The 18,505-nt window shown below is 42.1% G+C and overlaps 1 protein-coding gene across 1 annotated transcript; it reads left to right on the top strand.

Moving 5' to 3' along the window:
• The first annotated feature begins 769 nt into the window (after positions 1–769).
• LOC113449993 (cardiotrophin-2-like) lies at positions 770–16,353 on the top strand. The gene is made up of 3 exons (XM_087917854.1): positions 770–1,017; positions 2,294–2,436; positions 13,658–16,353. The coding sequence occupies exons 1-3, from the start codon at positions 1,002–1,004 to the stop codon at positions 14,114–14,116; spliced, it is 618 nt and encodes a 205-aa protein (XP_087773980.1). The 5' UTR covers positions 770–1,001; the 3' UTR covers positions 14,117–16,353.
• Positions 16,354–18,505: the final 2,152 nt, after the last annotated feature.

Genomic DNA, 18,505 nt, shown 5'->3' on the forward strand with positions numbered 1-18,505 from the left:
TTGTGAACTTCATGCTTGATGTGGAAAAGAATGTAACTCTAACTAGGTTTTACAGATTAGACTGATCTTTATAGAAATGACTTGTTCATACTATTATAGAAAAGCAAAAAGCTGTGATTTGATGTTAATGCCTTACTTTACTGCAACAGAGACAGAAGTCAATGCTTCTTTTTCTCCCCACCCCTTTATCTTTCCTCACTTCCCTTCCCCCTTTACCCCCCCCCACACACTGTTCTTTTATTTACTTTTGCACTTTGCATTTTATTGTACTCTATAATGTAATTTTAAAAAAGTAAAGAAGAAAAAGAAAGAAAAAAGGCAATGCAAAGGGCTAGGATTGGTTGTCCTGAGCATTTAGGTCTCAACACCTGCCTGGAGCATCCAAAGCCAAACCCTACCTAAGAGGACCTAATCTTGCTAAAGCAACCTGCAGCATCCCGTCTGTTTGACAGCTCATATCTACCCGGAGGTGAAATAATCTGCCCTTCCAAACATCTTCGTGTGTGCCTTTCCTTTCTTTCTCACCTGTCCAGGAAATTCAACAGCTTTCACTAGCGGCCCCACCCTTTCTCACACACCTTCGCATCTCTGCCGGCACCCCCTCCTGTTTTAGGAGCTAGAAGGAAGAATGAGGCTATTTCCCCCACCCCCGTTTTTTTTTTTTTTTTGCAGTGGGAGTGTTTGCTACCGAGGGGAGGGACCAAGGGCTGGGAAATTTCAGAGGGGATAACACCTTGAGGACTGTTTATAAAGAGCTGACTCTTGGAAACTCATGTCCCAATCACGAGCTGCCATCTCCTCCAGCAGCTCCGAGTCCAAAGAGAAGAAGTGGGGGGAGAGGACAAAGAGGAGGAAAAAAGGCACCTGAGCATCTTTCACTCAGAAAGTTTTTTTTCCTTTTGGAAGAAGATATACCTTCATCGACCGTTAGGGGGTGACAGATAGGAACTGGTCTTTGTCAGGGATTCAAGACGTTGGCCAACTTTTCTTGAAAGCTAGTCATGAGTCCGTGTTTGGGTAAGTCTTCAGGATGGTCGGTTTGAGACTGACAAATCTGTGTGTGTGGGGGGGAATTGAGAATTCTTTGGGGAGCAGGCGGAAAACTTTGAAGAATGTTGTGACCCTGCTGTTTGGGATAGAGTTGGTATCTTTAAGATGAGGGGTGTCTATTGTTATATTCTTTTCTTTGATGAAGAAGGTGAAAATCTCAGCTTTCAATTGAATCTTTGTTACTTGAGATGTAAATGCTGAAACATTTGGAAGTGAGCCTCCCAGGTGATTCCCTGTGAGGATAAGCCTAAAATATAAGCAAAAGCATTGACAATTTGTTGCTACACGTTAACAGTATTCACCAACTTGTGGCCTCACATTTCCTAGGGAACGAGGTTGTTCCTCATGAGGCAACATGGTTGGAGTGGACTAGCGAGGGTGGGTTTGCAACCATATCAGTCTGGCCCCATATCAGGTCTTCCTGTTGATGGGGGCGGGGTGTTATCTCATTGCAATCCCAAGAAGAAGATAGGAGAAAGAAGACCAGGAGGGGATCCATTTGGGTGGGAAGAGGTGGCTGAACAAGACTTGTGTTTCTGAAATCAGCATCACTGGAGCTTGGCTAAGGCTCAAGTTCCTTCAAAAGGATGGCTCTCTTGTGGACCCTTTATGGCTCTTCCATCCTTAAAGCATATGAAGAATGGTTGCTAAAACTTAGGAAGAATGATTGCAGGTATGTCTAATCTAATGAAAAGAAGGACTAAGGGGAGACATGATAGCAGTATTCCAATATCTCAGGGGCTGCCACAAAGAAGAGGGAGTCAAGCTATTCTCCAAAGCTCCTGAGGGCAGAACAAGAAGCAATGGTGGAAACTAATCAAGGAGAGAAGCAACTTAGAACTAAGGAGAAATTTCCTGACAGTTAGAACAATTAGTCAGTGGAACAATTTGCCCTCAGAAGTTGTGGGTGCTCTATCACGGGAGTTTTTTAAGAAGAGATTGGACATCTATATGTCTGAAATTGTATAAGGTTTCCTGATTGAGCAGCGGGTTGGACTAGAAGATCTCCAAGGTCCTTTTGAACTCTGTTATTCTGTTATTCCTTCATTCAATTGTCATTGGTTCATTGGCCTTCTCTGGGCACCTTCCTTTGTCTTGATGATCTGGGAAATCATAAAGATAAACCTTACTGAAGAGGGCAAACACATGAGTTGGCAATGGCTCATCCAAGAAAGGGAAGCCTTCGAAGGTCCACCAAGTCTGATGCAGATTCAGAAGGTTTTCTTCCTTTTTCTTTTTCCAGTTACAAGCCTCTGCCTAATTTGTGCAAGCCTGGTCCACGTTGTCTCTCCTGAAAGGGACGGTTCTGTTAACACTGCCATCCACCAAACCTTCAACCTGGCTTCTCACCTGAAAGGCAATAGTTCCATCCTCCTTGAGACCTATGTAAGTTGTTTTATCCTGAAAGATCTGGAGACCTTAAGCAGGTTGCACAGGTTTTTGCATCAGGGGAGGGGTCCATAAGTGTTTTTGGGGAAACCCAAACTTTTCTTGGAAATGGATTCTGTTCTCAAGAAAGATAGCCCACTGGAACAAAGGAACCTTGCTTGGTGTTTAATAGGTGACATCCTCAATTGATGCTAAGTCCAAGAGAACAGAACAGCTGCCCTACCTGTAGGTACAGGCAGTCCTCGACTTACAACAGTTCACTTAGTGACCATTCAAAGTTACAATGGCAATGAAAAAAGTGACTTATGACCGTTTTTCATAGTTATAACCTTTGCAGCACCCCCATGGTCATGTGAACAAAATTCAGATGCTAGGCAATTGGTGACCTTCTGACAAGCAAAGTCAATGGGGAAGCTAGATTCACTTAACAACCGGGTTACTAATTTAACAACTGCAATGATTCACTTAACAAATGTGGCAAGAAAAGTCATAAAGTGGGGCAAAACTCACTTAACAAATTTCTCCCTAAGCAACATAAATGTTGGTCTCAATTGTAGTCATAGGTTGAGGACTGCCTGTATTAAGTGTGCCCACCATAAATTTTATGATGAATTCCCTGATTTATATCCTGCAAAATTCCTTAATATGAAAGATGAGACCATTTGAAAAAAATCACTGCTCAGCAGTGATGGTTAAATACATGTTTTTAAAAAGCCAATTCTCTGCCAGACCCATTCTGCTGTAATTTATAAACTGCTTCAATCAAAGCAATTGTAATGAGTGTTCAAAAGCAATAACTCTCTGTAGCCGATACAATTGTAATAACAATAAAATGCAATAATATGCTTTTTTTTAAAAAAAATGCAGTGCATAATTTAATAAGATTAGTAAGTGCATATTCCTGGCATGAGCAAACTACGTGGCATCCAAGTCCCAAAGGCCATCCAGAGGAACAAAATTGGAGTTTCTTTGTCATAGGGACAAGATGTCTCTCTAAAGAATGCCTGCTTTTGGACTCTTCTCACTGAAACTCTTGAGGGCAAGGGATCTCCAATTGGCATTCTGTAGACTGAATGGACAGAATTCTAGAGGATGGTCTGGAAGGTACCAAAATCTTGAACCAGATGTAGCTTTATGGAAGATAATCAGGATCTTGACTTAAACTTGGAAGCATCTTGGTAATTGCCTAGTTGTTGTTGTATGACATAACAAGAGTGTTTGGCCTGCATCTGGATCATTGCATTTTGCATCTATTGGTTGCTAGATAGTCTTCAGGGGCAGCCCCATATAGAGCAAATTGTGGTAATCTATAGAGGAGATGATAACTACGTCTCATCCCAGATGCAGCCATAATCAATGCATTAGCCTCAGCTGAGCAAAGGCTCTTCAGCAGTGGTGCTGAGGCGATTAGGACCTCAGGTGTCTTCTCCATGGGGTGAGCACCATCCTATTGAGAGTCCAGGATAGTATAATCCCAGATTTAGAGGGTTTCTAAATAAATATCCACCTCCACTTCCTTGGAATGAATCAAAGCCTGCCTTTCAGAACCTCATAGTCTCCAAATGTTGGGTCAAGACTTATTCCACATCCTTCTTTTGATCCAGAGTGGAGATTTATTATTGGATATAATTTGAAGACAGATCGGTGATACGTCACTCAGTGGTGGGATTCAATTTTTTTTTACTACTGGTCCTGTGGGTGTGGCTTAATGGGCATGGTGCAGCTTGGTGGGCGTGGCTTGGTGGGCGTGGAAAGACTGTGCAAAATCCCCATTCCTGCCCTAGCCCCGCTAACCTGCTTTCCATCTCCGTTCTCCTGTGCAGGGCAACCAAAGAAGACCCAGCTGATCAGCTAGGACTCAGGAGGCATAGAATAGATGGGGGCAGGGCTAGTCAGACATGGGATTTGTCAGTTCACTGAACTACTCAAAATTTCCACTACCGGTCAGAACTGGTCAGAACTGACTGAATATCACCTCTGACCTCACTCCATATTGGTGGGTGATGCTTCCCAGTGGCTGTTAAAGAGGAGCAAGAAGATGAATGAACCCTGAGGAGCATTTAAGTGGGTTCTTCTTTTGCTGATAACCAACTTGAACATTTCACTCAGGAAGGTTGTTAAATGGCAACTTCAAGCCCCAAACTTCATAGGTGGTACAGGAGCATACTGTACTGTCATCAACAGTACCAAAAACCACTGAGATGTCCGCAAGACAAACAGGGGTGGGATTCAAATTTCTTAACAACCAGTTCTGTGGGTGTGGCCTAATTTGTGGGTGTGGCTTGGTGGTCATGTGACTGGGTGGGCATGGCATGTATGTAAATATTAAAAATATTTATGTAAATATTGATTTTTTTTAATTAAAAAGATAAACTTTTACCCAAAAGCAGGCAAAGCAGGCAGGCAGATTGAGTTGCTCACAGAATTACAGACTCACTTAGAGATCTATCTATCTGCAATCGGCTACCTGAGTCTGCACTGGAAAGCTTCAGCCCTAAGGAAAGGTTCAGCTCTGCTTTTAGATTAGCTAGAAAGCAGGAAATCCAAGGATTTCCTGCTTTCTAGCTAATCTAAATCTCCTGGTCCAGGAAAAAAAAAGGAAAAATAGCAACTTATCAAACCAGGCAAATTGGATGGCTCACATGCCAGGTAAGGAGTGAGTGGGAGGGGAGGGGCCAGCCAGTGGAGCAATTTGCTGGTTTTCTGAACTGCGGATAATCATAACATGCGTGTGTGCAGCGTTTGCAAGAAATCAACAGCTGTGCTGCCTGGACAGCTGACAAGCGGTGTGCGCGGGTGCGCAGAATTTGAAAATCTTTTTGTTTCCAGCTTTTTCAACCTCAGCTATGCTGCACAAAGCAGCTGAGGAGGGAAAAGCAGGGAATAAAGGATAGCCTAGAGCCCAGGCAGGCAGGTGGCATCCCATGCCTGAAGACAAGGATGGTCAGGAGCCTATCATCTAAGTTAGTATTTCTCAATCTTAGCAATTATGGTATCTGGACTTCAGTTTCCAGCATTCCCCAACCAGTGTGTTCTCCAGGCACCTTAAAGTTGCTAAGGTTGAGAAACGCAGATTTTAAGCTCTGTCACAAGTCATCCATGAGGATAAGCAATATAGTTTCAGTCCTGTGTCCAGACTGAGTATTATGTGCTGCCATATGTCTAGATACTAAGGGACATGGTGGCTCAGAGGTTAAGATGCTAGGCTTGTCGATCAGAAAGGTCAGCAGTTTGATGGTTCGAATCCCACTGTGTAACGGAGTGAGCTCCCTTTACTTGTCCCAGCTTCTGCCAACCTAGAAGTTCAAAAGCATGTAAAAATGCAAGTAGAAAAATAGGGACCCCTTTGGTGGGAAGGTAACAGTGTTCCATGCGTCTTCAGCGTTTAGTCATGCCAGCTACATGACCACAGAGACGTCTTCGGACAGCGCTGGCTATTCAGCTTTGTAACGGAGATAAGCACTGCCCCCTAGAGCCAGAAACAACTAGCACGTATATGCGAGGGGAACCTTTACCTTTATGTCTAGATAATCCATGTGTTTCTCGACTCACTCTACCAACTTCCACACTAAGTAGAGGTTGGGTGCAAGACAGCAAAATGTTTTCTCACTGTTTCTTCCACCTTTCTTTTTATCAGAAGAAAAAGAGGAGAAACTAGCTCTAGCATGCATTTTGAGTGACAGCACAAGGAACTGTTGGGTCAAGTGCTCCCTACTTGAATTATAAAAAGCAACAATTCTTCTGTGATTGCACAATACATACAGTACATTTTTGTCAGGAAATAACTCTAAGAAAGGGATTGACCCAGTAGTGGTGGAGATCACGCAACTATTCATATGTTGTTAAACTGTAATTTACACTGCAATCCAGTGGGCAGCTAGAGATTACAGTTTGGCAAGCTCTGAAGTGGACTTCTGTAATCTTGCATTCTCCAGCCTTGGGTGTGAACACCAGTTCCTGAGAATTCTGGAAATTGAAATCACACCTCTGGAGTGTTTGTGCTTGACCGCAGTGATACTGAAATCATGAAATGTGTCTTGTGACATCAGAAAGCAGGCAGCATTCTTTTGTTGTGGTGCCCAAATATCACACAAAGAGATCTGAGAGATAGAGGTTGTATTGGAAAGCATGTTTCATGCTCACCTTTGGAGAAGGCTGCTCTGAAGGGACATGAGGACCTCAAGCAGCTTAAAAGCTGGTCTCCAGCCAACGTCTACTTCCTTCCAGGATGTCAGTAGGACCAATCTTGCGTTATGTCAGAAATAATAGGGCTGCGGGCAAAGTTTAGACCTCTGGTTGATTGAATCAAGCGAAGGAATACAGGTAGTTCTTGACTGACAACTGCAATTGAGCCTGAAATATAGGTTGCTATGTGAGACAGTGGTTAAATGAATTTTGCCCCATTGTATGACCTTTCTTGCCACAGTTGTTAAGTGAATCACTATGGTTGTTAAGTTAATAACATGGTTGTTAAGGGAATCTGGCTTCCCCATTGAGTTTGCTTGTCAGAAGGTCACCAAAGGTGGTGTATATTGAAGGGGGTGTGACCCTCTGAGCCCTCTATGCAGTGAAATTTCACATTAATGCATGCAGATTAGTGTACATTCAAAGTGATAATAAAGTTATTCTATTCTATTCTATTCTATTCTATTCTATTCTATTCTATTCTATTCTATTCTATTCTATTCTATTCTATTCTTTATTGGTGATCGCATGGTGCTGGGACCCTGCAACTGTCATAAATATGAGTCAGTTGCCAAGCATCTTGATTTTGACCCAAATGACCATGGGGTAGCTACCAATGATCATAAGTGTGAAAAATTGGCTCAAGTCGCTTTTTCCCAGTGCTGTTATAACTTTGAACGGTCCCTAAACCAGAGGTCTCGAAACTTGACAACTTTAAGACTTGTGGACTTCAACCCCCAGAATTCTCCAGCCACCATAGCTGCCTAAGGAATTCTGGGAGTCGAAGTCCACAAGTTTTAAAGTTGCTAAGTTTGGGGACCCCTGCCCTAAACAAATGGTTGTATGTCAACGGTTACCCGCAGGAGAAAAATCCTGGATAGGTTTCAGAGAAGGCAAAAACTCCTATACCCTTATGCCTTGGCAGAATCCAGAGCCAATGTGTTATTGCCATCATCAGAGCCAGCCAAGAAAGGCTGGTTATTACCAGCCTATTGTTCTCGTTAAGGGTGCCTTGGCTTTGCAACACGATCGGAAGGAGGGGGAGAGAAACCTGTTCCACCCCCCCCACCCCCATTCAACTGGCATTATTTTCATCCCGCAGAGAGTGGCTGGATGCCCAGCTATTTCCCTTGCCTCACTTCTTCAAGTTGCCCAGGCTTCACATGCCAGACAGAGTGAGGTCATTACAACCTTACAACCTGGGCCTAGGCAGCCAGCCAAGATGCCTGCAGTATCCATGTAATTGCTCAAGGTGGAACTGTGGTTGAGCGGTCTGGGAAACAACCAGAGATCTGTTTTCTGGGTCCTTCAGCCTCCCCTACGAGGAATTCCTAAGGGATGAAGAGGCTGGGATGGATGGATAACCTCTCCCCAACATTACTGAGAGGTGACAAAGCAGGCATCCACATCCTGATAGTTTGCTCGCAATGAATAAAAAATTAAACTTTTGGAAATCCCATCTTGAAGTAGGCCTCTCTCTCTCTCCCTCTCTCTCTCTCTCTCTCTCTCTGTGTGTGTGTGTGTGTGTGTGTGTGTGTGTGTGTGTGTGTGTGTGTGTGTGTGTGTAGGGGGAATAGACTCTGTAGATTTTCCTGGACATTTTCCTGGTAGCTTTTGCAGACCTTCAGTACAGGCAGTCCTTGACTTACAATAGTTCACTTACTAACTGTCGAAACTTACAATGGCACTGAAAAAAGTGACTGACAATCATTTTTCACAGTTATGACCTTTGAAGCCTCCTCAATGATCATGTGATCAAATTTCAGATGCTTGGCAACTGGTTCACACTTATGACCCTTGCTGTGTACCAGTAGAATAGATAGAATAGAATTCTTTATTGGCCAAATGTGATTGAACGTACAAGGAATTTGTCTTTGGTGAATATCGTCTCAGTGTACATAATATCAAGAATCATAAAATACAACACTTAGTGATATTCATAGGATACTAATAAGCAATCAAATCATACTAGGAAACAATAAAACAATATAAGTTGCAAAAATACAAGCAACATGGATATAGCCATAAGTGAGAAGAGATAGGTACTAGAAAGGATGAGAAGAAGAATAGTAATACATCTTAGTAATTAATTTGACAGTGTTGTGGGAGTTAGTTTTTTAGCAGAGTGATGGCATTTGGGAAAAACTGTCCTTGTGTCTAGTTGTTCTGTTGTATTGTGCCCTATAGCTTCATTTTGAGGGTAGAAGTTGAAACAGTTTGCGTCCAGGATGTGAGGGGTCTGTAGATATTTTCGCAGCCCACTTTTTGACTCGTGAAGTATACAGGTCCTCAATGGAAGGCAGGTTGGCAGCAATTGTTTTTTCTGCAGTTCTAACTATCCGTTGAAGTTTGTGTCCGTCTTGTTGGGTTACAGAGCCAAACCAGATAGTTATAGAAGTGCAGATGACAGTCACAAGGTCATGTGAATCACTTTTGCGACCTTTTGACAAGAAAAGTTAGTAGGGAAGCCAGATTCACTTAACAACAAGGTTACTAGCTTATCAACTGCAATGGCTCACTTAACAGATGTGGCAGTAGCGAGGGTAGGTTTGCAACCATGTCAGTTTGGCCCCATCTCAGATCTTCGTGTTGAGAATAGGGGGTGGGTGTCTCTTGTTGCAATCTCAAGAAGAAGATATAGGAAAAGTAAGGTACAGAGATCTGCAAAGGTCATCAGGGCATTTGGGTGGGAAGAGGAGACTGAATTTTGAATAAGACTTGGGTTTCTGAAATCAACATCACTGGGGTTTGGCTAGGCCCTGGTTCAGAGGTGGCATTCAGCAGGTTCTGACCAGTTCTGGAGAACCGGTAGCAGAAATTTTGGGTAGTTCAGAGAACCAGCAAATGCCACTTCTGATTGACCCCGCCCCATCTCTTCTCTGCTCCCGAGTCCCAGCTGATTGGCTAGAAGATCTTCTTTTGTTGCCCTGCACAGGAGAACAGAGCTAGAAAGCAGGGTAGTGGGGTGGGGAGGGGAGGGAATGGGGATTTTGCAGTAACCTTCCTTCCCCCAGGAGTGGGGTGGGAATGGAGATTTCACAGTGTCCTTTTCCTGCCATACCCACCAAGCCGCACCCACCAAGCCACCCCACGCCCACCAAGCCACGCCCAGAGAACCGGTAGTAAATTTTTTTGAATCCCACCACTGCCCCAGTTCCTTCAAAAGGATGACTCTTGCCTTGATGGCTCCTCCCTCCTTAACACATATGAAGAACGGTTGCAGGGATTGGGCATGTCTCGTTCAGGAATGTCAAACTGAAGGCCTGCTGGCTGGATCCGGCTCGCAGGGTGCTTAGATCTGGCCGCTTTGGAGAGAGTGAAGGACCAGCCTGTGGTGCCTCTGCCAGCAAAAATTGAGCTCGAAAGGGCCGCATGTAGCCCTTCCGAACTCAGTTTTCGCTGGCAGAGGGTTACATGGGGCTGTCACAGCTGAAAAACAAAGCTTGCCCTGAAACACAGCCCCCCCACCCGATACGAGTGATATCAAGCTGGGCCTCATTCCTGGGCCCCCCTGAGGTCAAACATAACCTTGATGAGGCCCCCAGTGAAATTCAGTTTGACACCCCGGGTCTGGTTTAGTGAAAAGAAGGACTAGGGGTGATAAGAAGCAGCTCTCCAGTATCTGCTTAGATATTGGAGAGATATTCACTTGACAACTGTGTTCAACAAAGCTCGTAAAATGTGGCAAAACACACTTAATAAATGAAATTTTGGGCTCAATTGTGTTGTAAGCTGAGGACTACCTGTATATTAAGTTTTTCAGTCAGTACAAAGTGAGCTTAAGAGTTCTTGGGGGCCTTTGACTGAGCATCCAGCCAACTTGTATTGGCTTATCTTCAACAAGTTGGCTGCATTGTACATCCTAGAAACTGACAGAGGACACATATACACACTCACCAAGAACACATGGAAAACCAAGTGCCCTGCATTTCAGGCCCATTGATGTTGTTTATTTTTAAAATTAGATGTTTACTCTGCATTTTGGTTAGGTGCTCAAAAGTCAATGGTCCTAGCTCTGTCTCAAGAGCATCTGTCTCAAGAGCCACAACAGAGTGAATGGGCTGGACATAGAGAAGGAGAACAGCTCAAAGTTGCCCCATGAGCACTCATAACTGAAAATGATTAAAATCACTGTCTCTCCAATGACAGTTTAATACTTTAACCAGCACACCAAAGGAGATAGTTTTCCTTGGAGGTTTATTTTTTGGAAGATTTCTGCTCAATTTTTAGAAAACTTTGCATTTTCTAATAATTTCTGCCAATATTCCCTTTAGAGGCACGGAGTAAATCACATGGGCCAGAGAATAGAATAGAGTAGAGTAGAGTAGAGTAGAGTAGAGTAGAGTAGAGTAGAGCAGAGCAGAGTAGAGTACCATATTTACCTGACTATAAGCCGCTGCTTTTTTCCCATACTTTGAACACTGCGGCTTGTACATTTTTCTTCGCTAACTGCCATCAGGGGGTGCAAAAACGTGACAGACGCAAGAGGTCAATGCAAAGAAGAAAATGCTACCGGTAGTTTTTGGTGCACTCGATGCAAGCAGCATGACACGCACGAACACAAAGTATTTTTCACACCCTCATCATGGAAAGTACATGAAGAAAAGCATATGATGCAGCTTTTAAATTGAAAGCAATTGATCTGTCTAACCAGGAAGGAAATAGACCTGCTGCATGTAAGCTTGGCGTTAATGAATCAATGGTGAGACATTGGAGACGTCTGGCCTCATGTGAAGAGCATTATTCTCTTTCTGTGTAAATATCTCATTTCACAACGTATATATCTGCGGCTTATAGTCTGGTGCGGCTAATATATATAAAAATATTTTTTTCTTTTAAAATTTAGTGGGTGAGGCTTGTATTCCGATGCACTCTATACTCTGGTAAATATGGTAGAATAGAATAGAATAGAATAGAATAGAATAGAATAGAATAGAATTCTTTATTGGCCAAGTGTGATTAGATACATAAGGAATTTATCTTGGTGCATATTATGGTCTCCAAACTTGATGCATATGGTCTCCAAACTTGGCAACTTTAAGACTTGTGGACTTCAACTTTGATCTCTCTGTAGACATAAAGTCCTCGACTTACAACAGTTCATTTGGTGACTGTTTGAAGTTACAACTCCACTGAAAAAAATGACTTTTTCACACTTACAACCATTGCAGAATCCCCACTGTTATGTGATCAAAATTCAGATGCTTGGCAGCTGGTTCATATTTATAATGGTTGCAGTGTCTTGGGATCATGTGGTCACCTCCAGAGACCTTCTGAAAAGCAAAGTCGACAGGGGGAGCCAAATTCATTCAACAACCATGATACTAACTTGATTCATTTAACAACGGTGGTAAGAAAGGTTATAAATGGGGCAAAATTCACTTCATTCAGCTTAGCAACAGAAATTTTGGAGTCAATTGTGTCACCAGTTTAGGACTACCTGTATGTTTTTATCTCACTGGGTCTCCATGGCACAAACACTATTGTTCTGATGCCCATTTGATACTACGTCTACATCAAAAGGGAGACAGAAATCAGCTGGATGGAATTAGGACTAGCATCAAGGTTAAATTGTGGAGATATGTTCTCAGGGGAGCCCAAACCATAACCAAGAAAATAATCTCTTCTGGTGGCAGCAGTGAGAAGGATGTGAGAAAGACCTCACCCCTACAGTTGCTTTAAAACAAGGGTTTCCAAACACTTTAAGACTTGTGGACTTCAACTCCCAGAATTCCTCATGCTGGCTAGGGAATTCTGGGAATTGAAGTCCACAAGTCTTATAGTTGCCAAGTTTGGAGACCCCTACTTTAAAAGTTCTTGTTTTGAAGATCTGGTTACCTGCATCTCCATTTCTGGAGCCAAGATGGACAATCTGATGTCCTAAAGCAGTGTTCCCTAACCTTTGCGGCTTGGCTGGGGGGGCAGAGGGAATTGGGCTGAGCAAAATGGGCTGGTGCCTGCATGAATGTGTGCAGAGCTCAATTTATTCAAGTGGTGAGCTGACGTGGGTGCATCACTCATGCGAATTGAACTGTGCATTCGCACATGCACCAGCCTGCCACTTGTGAGGGCCGGATTTGAATAGGCCAGTGGTGAGCTATGGCCCAGTGGGTTAGGGACCTCTGCTCTAAAGTTCTCATTTCAAATGCTGTCTGCAAAAGTTCTTGAAACCTTAAATAAAACCATCTGCCCTGCTCCTTGCCTGCTGATCAGGAGAGAGTAAGAGAAAGACCATAAGGTGCTCTACTCAGTACTTTCCCCAGCTCTGCCCACCATGTAGACCTTGAACGGAAGATAGTTTCCCTGTTGATTTGACAAAGGAGTTAATATGCAATGCTGTCAACTCAATCTGAGACTTAGAATAACTTTATTGTCACTTTGAACGTACACTACTCAGCACACATTAAGCAGCCTTATGTTGCCTACAGCTCTCAAAGGGTCTCCCCCTCTAATATAAACATTAATATGACAAGATAAATAAATAAATAAATGTGCACAATACCCACAATATGCATGTATGTCATGGAGAAACAACATAGTCTAATTCGGATGTATATATGTACATGGTGAGTGAAACAAATCTTGCAAGTTTACAGACAAATGGCATAAACAAAGCCCTTAAAGAATCTGGAAGTCCTGCTAGAAACACTTTGAAACCTTCTCCCAGAGGGGAGCAACAGAAACAGATCGTGAAGTGGGTATGTGTGAGTCCCTGACAATGCTTTGAGCTCTAAGCACATAGCACTTATAAGCGGTATCCTGAATGAGGGAAAGTGAGCTTTCTATGATCTTCTTGGTTGTCTTTACCACTCTTTGTAGGGACTTTTTATCTGAGGTATTGCTGCTACCAAACCAAACAGTGATGCAATTTGTTAAAATGGTCTCAATTGTGTCTCTGTAAAAAGTGGCCAGGATAGAAGAAAAAAGATGTGCTCTCCTCATCCGATGCAGGAAATGCAGATGCTGGTTTGCACATGTTTCATGCTCACTTTATGTTTTCTCCTGATATCTGTATCGTTCTTTTTCTTCCCAGCTCAGACACCAAGGTAGTCCATTTACGGATAAAGATTTCCACATCCAGGGACTAAATTATGATGGAGTGCCAGTGGCTGCCATTTCTTTCCTGGAATGGCGAATCCTCAGTGACCTTGACCGTCTGGACAAGAACTACAAGGCTTATAGCATTATCTCAGAATTCTTGCAGCTGGTCTGGGATGATCAGTTTGAACTCAACCCCACCAAAGATGGCCTTCTAAACATGCTGAAATATACCCAGATGCAGGTCCAGGGCCTTGTTAACAACTTAACCATCATCATATCTGCCTTGAGGGCCCCACCCTCACCTGTTACTGATCCTCTCACATTGGAGCTGGTTAAAACAAACACCTTTGAGAAAAAAGTTCGGGGATACGTGGTGTGCTCCACATACAAGCAATGGATTGATCGGACTGTACGAGATTTTAATCTTCTTGTGAAGAAATACCCTCTTTAAGACTTACTCGAAGTGTTTTGGGAGAGGAAGGTAATTCTTACAGCCTGCTGCTTCTTATACCCCACTGCAGATTACTCAGGGAATTTAGGTACAAGCAGAAGAAAAGCCCATCATAATGGGTTTAATCTGGGAATGTTCTTGCTAGGTTAACTCAGACTTCTGCTCTGGAAAAATCCCAGTTTTCAAGTCTTCAGAAGAAACCAAGAATGTTCTGAGCTGATTGGTTGCCTCTCTTGGCTGTGCACGGTGCTGATTGGCTCTCTTGTCATGTTACTAACAGTCAATTCTGGAACATGGGGAGGTGTAATAATTGAAGGAAGGAAGCTAGTTGTGACCTTGGAGTTCTTCTCTTACATGCATCTTTTGATTTGATAAGGTTTAGGAGAGGTCACTTGCATTGGTAGAGTGGAGCTTGACTGAAACCCTGAATTTTTCAGTGGCAAACACATATTTTAATTTACCAGAGATCAGGGATTTCTAAGGGCTTTCATTTTAAGCACTGCCAGCCTCCTGTAGGGCAAAATTGTTCAAAACTGTTGGGATTCTACTTCCTAATGGTGGCATTATGGACCCATTTGAGCAGCTGTCTGAATTTACCAATATAGTTAATCCTCGAATTACGACCACAATTGAGCCCAAAATTTATGTTGCTAAGTGAAGCATTTATTTAGTGAGTTCCCCTCCCCCCATTTTACGATCTTTCTTGTCACATTTCTAAAGTGTATTACTGTAGTTGTTAAGTTAGTAACACAATTGAGAGGCCTTGGTGCTCTCTGAGCTTGCTTGTTTTCATGCAGACGCTTCATTGCCCTAACTAGGTAACATCATCAGTGCTAAATAGATAGATAAACAGCACTCCTCACTAGTACTGATGATAGTTCTAATTTTGAATGGTCAGTAAATGAATAGTCGTAAGTTCACAACTTAAGACCATAATGCGACATGCCCATTACGGTTGGAAGGCGTGACTCACATGATTGTCTTGATTTTGTGACCTATTTTGAGGAAGTGATTAAATGAATGCTATGGTTGTTAAGCAGAGGTGGTATTCAGCAGATTCTGACCAGTTCTGGAGAACCGGTATTGGAAATTTTGAGTAGTTCAGAGAACCGGCAAATACCACCTCTGACTGGCCTGCCCACATCTATTCTCTGCCTCCCAAGTCCCAGCAGATCAGCTGAGTCTTCTTTGGTTACCCTGCACAGGAGAACGGAGCTGGAAAGCAGGTTAGTGGTGTGGGGAGGGAATGGAGATTTTGAAGTATCCTTCCCCTGCCACGCCCACCAAGCCACACTACGCCCACCAAGCCACGCCCACAGAACCGGTAGTAAAAAAATTTGAATTCCACTACTGTTGCTAAGCAATCCAATTGTTCGGTATGAGCCAGTTTTGGAGAAAATGTTATAAAACTTGATCATACGATTCTGCAAATGGCTATAAATATGGGCTGATTGCTGAGCACTTCAAATGTGGCCATAAGGAAGGACCTGACCATTGGAACTTCAGAACCAGGTTGTAAGTATTTTTGGGGAGATCTGACATAACTTTGAATGGTTGCTCAGCAATTGGTCATAAATCGAGGTTTGCGGCAAACATGTAACAAAGTCTTTCAGACCTCTCTTATGAGCAGAAAGCTCATACTGACATTTTAAGAAGTTGTTTTCAAACTCTTTGGATGGATAGCTGGGAGAAGGCTGAGTTTTATTGCTAGCCAAATGGCATCTGAGGTTATGCCCACATGGACAGGGATGAAGAATTTAGCATTTACACAAATGCACAGGGCAGGCCATATGTTGACAGACTAAATGGAAGATTAATTCCATTTGCTAAATCCCAAGATCAGCAATTCTTGGCTTCTAGAAGACTTTTTATTTCAGTGGGTTGTAGAAGAAGTTGACCACATTATGTGAATTTCCTTTGCGTTCTCTATCTCTACTTCAATTTCTTCTGTGTAGAGGTGCCACAAGGGGAGAGATTCCAAAAGCCAAATTAGTGGCCTCTACCATGCGATCAGAGTCCTACCCTGTCCTTTTGCATGTAAAAAATATTTTTAAAAAGGGGGTGGGACTTAAATCATATCATTGTGGCTGCCATCTTGACTTTTTTGACTTATGGTCTATGATATGGATCTTCTTTAGCCATTCTGTTTCAGGTAAATGCAATGACTGCTACACTAATAATAATAATAATAATAATAATAATAATAATAATAATAATAATAATAATAATAATAAAAATAATAATTTATATTAAAGAGATATTTAGATGTATTATTTATATAGTATTTAATGTAAGATGATAGAAGGGGATTTTGAGCTACTGATACTGGGTAAACCTCTCTCTTATTTCAGAGTTGATATGGATTTTATACAAATGTGCAGGATTGAATTCTCCAGAGAAATTCATGCACAGATTTGCTATCTATCTTAAGTCTTACTTAAGTCTTTACTTACTCGAAGATGTTTTGGTGTTTTGGAGCATAGTTACCATGAGCTAAAACTGTTCCAAAAATGATGTGTGATGTTAAAAAAGGATGAAAAATAATGGCAAATGAAGATGGTACAAAAAAACATACTTTACATGATAACGGAGTTCAATCATTTGATGTTTGCAGCTATAGTTACTAATACCAGATAAACCTCTTTCCTGATTCAGAGATGATATGCATTTTATACCAATGCACAGGACTGAATTCTCCAGAGAAATTCATGCACAGATTCGTTCTCTGGGGTTTTTTTTTCTTTACATTTTAAAACTTTCACATTTGTAGAGATGAATTGACTTCATGAAACAGCATTTTTAAGTAACTTAAACAAATAAAATGTTCTATTTTTGATACCTATGTCTTCTGTGAAATCTCCCAGTGTTTGTTTTCTACATTTGTACACAAAAATTTATTTTGTATAATAAAAATTCCCATCTTAAAACGCATGCTGTGTCTTTCTTGGGGGAAGGTTTGGGCCTTTGGTTAAAGAGAAATAATACTGTGCTGTACATATCTGGATTACCACTAGGTGGCAATCAAAAGTTGGTTTTTTAAAAAAATCATAACTCTAGATGCTGCCATCTAGAGTTAGCTGGATTTTTGCATCTTATTTTTCTCTCTCTAATGCAATTGAAGGATCTGCTTGTTTTGGATCAACCAAGATCCATTTGGTTGCTGCAGGAATTGACCAACCAGCTTGTCGTCTGAGTTTTACATCATGGGCTGAGAGAGGCTGGCCCAAAATCACCCAATCATGACTAAGGCAAGACTAGAATTCACTTATTTATTTAGCGTATGACACATGTTAGCCAGGGATCACTGAAGTGACTGTCTGTCTGTCTGTCTCTGTAAAAGGAATTTTTTTAGGCAGTGTTATCTTTATGTGCGGGACGCTTGAATGCCAGTAGGCACTTGGGGGAGGCTCCTTGCTTGTCCCTTCGCTCATGGGAATCAAACTGCTGAGCTGCTGAGTGCGCAAACCCAGCATCTTACCACATGAGCCGCTGCGGCCCCCTATAATTCACTGACTCCCAGTGATTGGCCCAAAGTCACCCAGCCAGCTTTCATACCTAAGGTGGAACTAGAACTCATACTCTCCTGGTTTCTAGTGTTGTACCAAAGAATCTGCCCTTTGTATCCTAATTCAGGTATCTAAAATCTCAACAAATGAGGGAGCCGAATTGATCTTGCAAAATCAACTCTACAGAGAATATGAGTATTTAAATCTGGGCATATACATGTCACACTGTGACATGTATGTTTTATGTCGTTTGAATTTCATGTAGTGCAATGATGTATGTTTGCAAATATTCGTTTATGTTTTTATATTATGTACCAACCTGGCCAGTATCGCTGGTTAAACAAGACTTAAAAGGAACTAAGAGTCAGTGCAATTGTTCTATCCTGTTTGAATATCACGAGTTTCTTAAGGACTGAATTTCTTAAGGACTTAGCATAACTGGAGTAAAATGCAGTGTTGGCTAGCTAGCAGATAAATTGTGGATTAATTTTTCTGTGAAAGGGGCCTTAATTGCTAATAAAGCTTATACATTATTAATTTATTTATTCTTCACATTACTACAACAGTGTGTGCTGTGTTATCCTAGAAATGTGGTGTAAAACGTAAGAGGCAAATGAATGGATTAAATCGTTGGCCAGAATTCTGTTTATTTTTGGCCAGGAATCAAAACTCAGCCAAAACTGGAAGCAATATTCTTGCAGTTTTCATGTAGGTCTTTGCTGCTGCCTAATATGAAGCCTATTCTCTTTCATGTTCCAACATTGCCTGAAAAAAAGATCTCCATGAAGTTGTCCCAGGATATGAATTGCTGCCTAAGAGGATCTAGAATCATACTTTTGTGGAGTCCGAAGGAATCAGAAAGGTCATCTAGTCTAGTTCTCTG

This window comes from Pseudonaja textilis, chromosome Z (genome assembly GCF_049901715.1).
Source record: "Pseudonaja textilis isolate UNSWEBS1 chromosome Z, rPseTex1.2, whole genome shotgun sequence".
In the NCBI taxonomy this organism is placed as follows: Eukaryota; Metazoa; Chordata; class Lepidosauria; order Squamata; family Elapidae; genus Pseudonaja; species Pseudonaja textilis.

Excerpts from the sequence above, each read along its gene's own strand:
- LOC113449993 (XM_087917854.1), top strand. Across the intron at positions 2,437-13,657 it reads CCATCCTCCTTGAGACCTAT|CTCAGACACCAAGGTAGTCC; the intron begins GTAAGTTGTTTT and ends TTTTCTTCCCAG.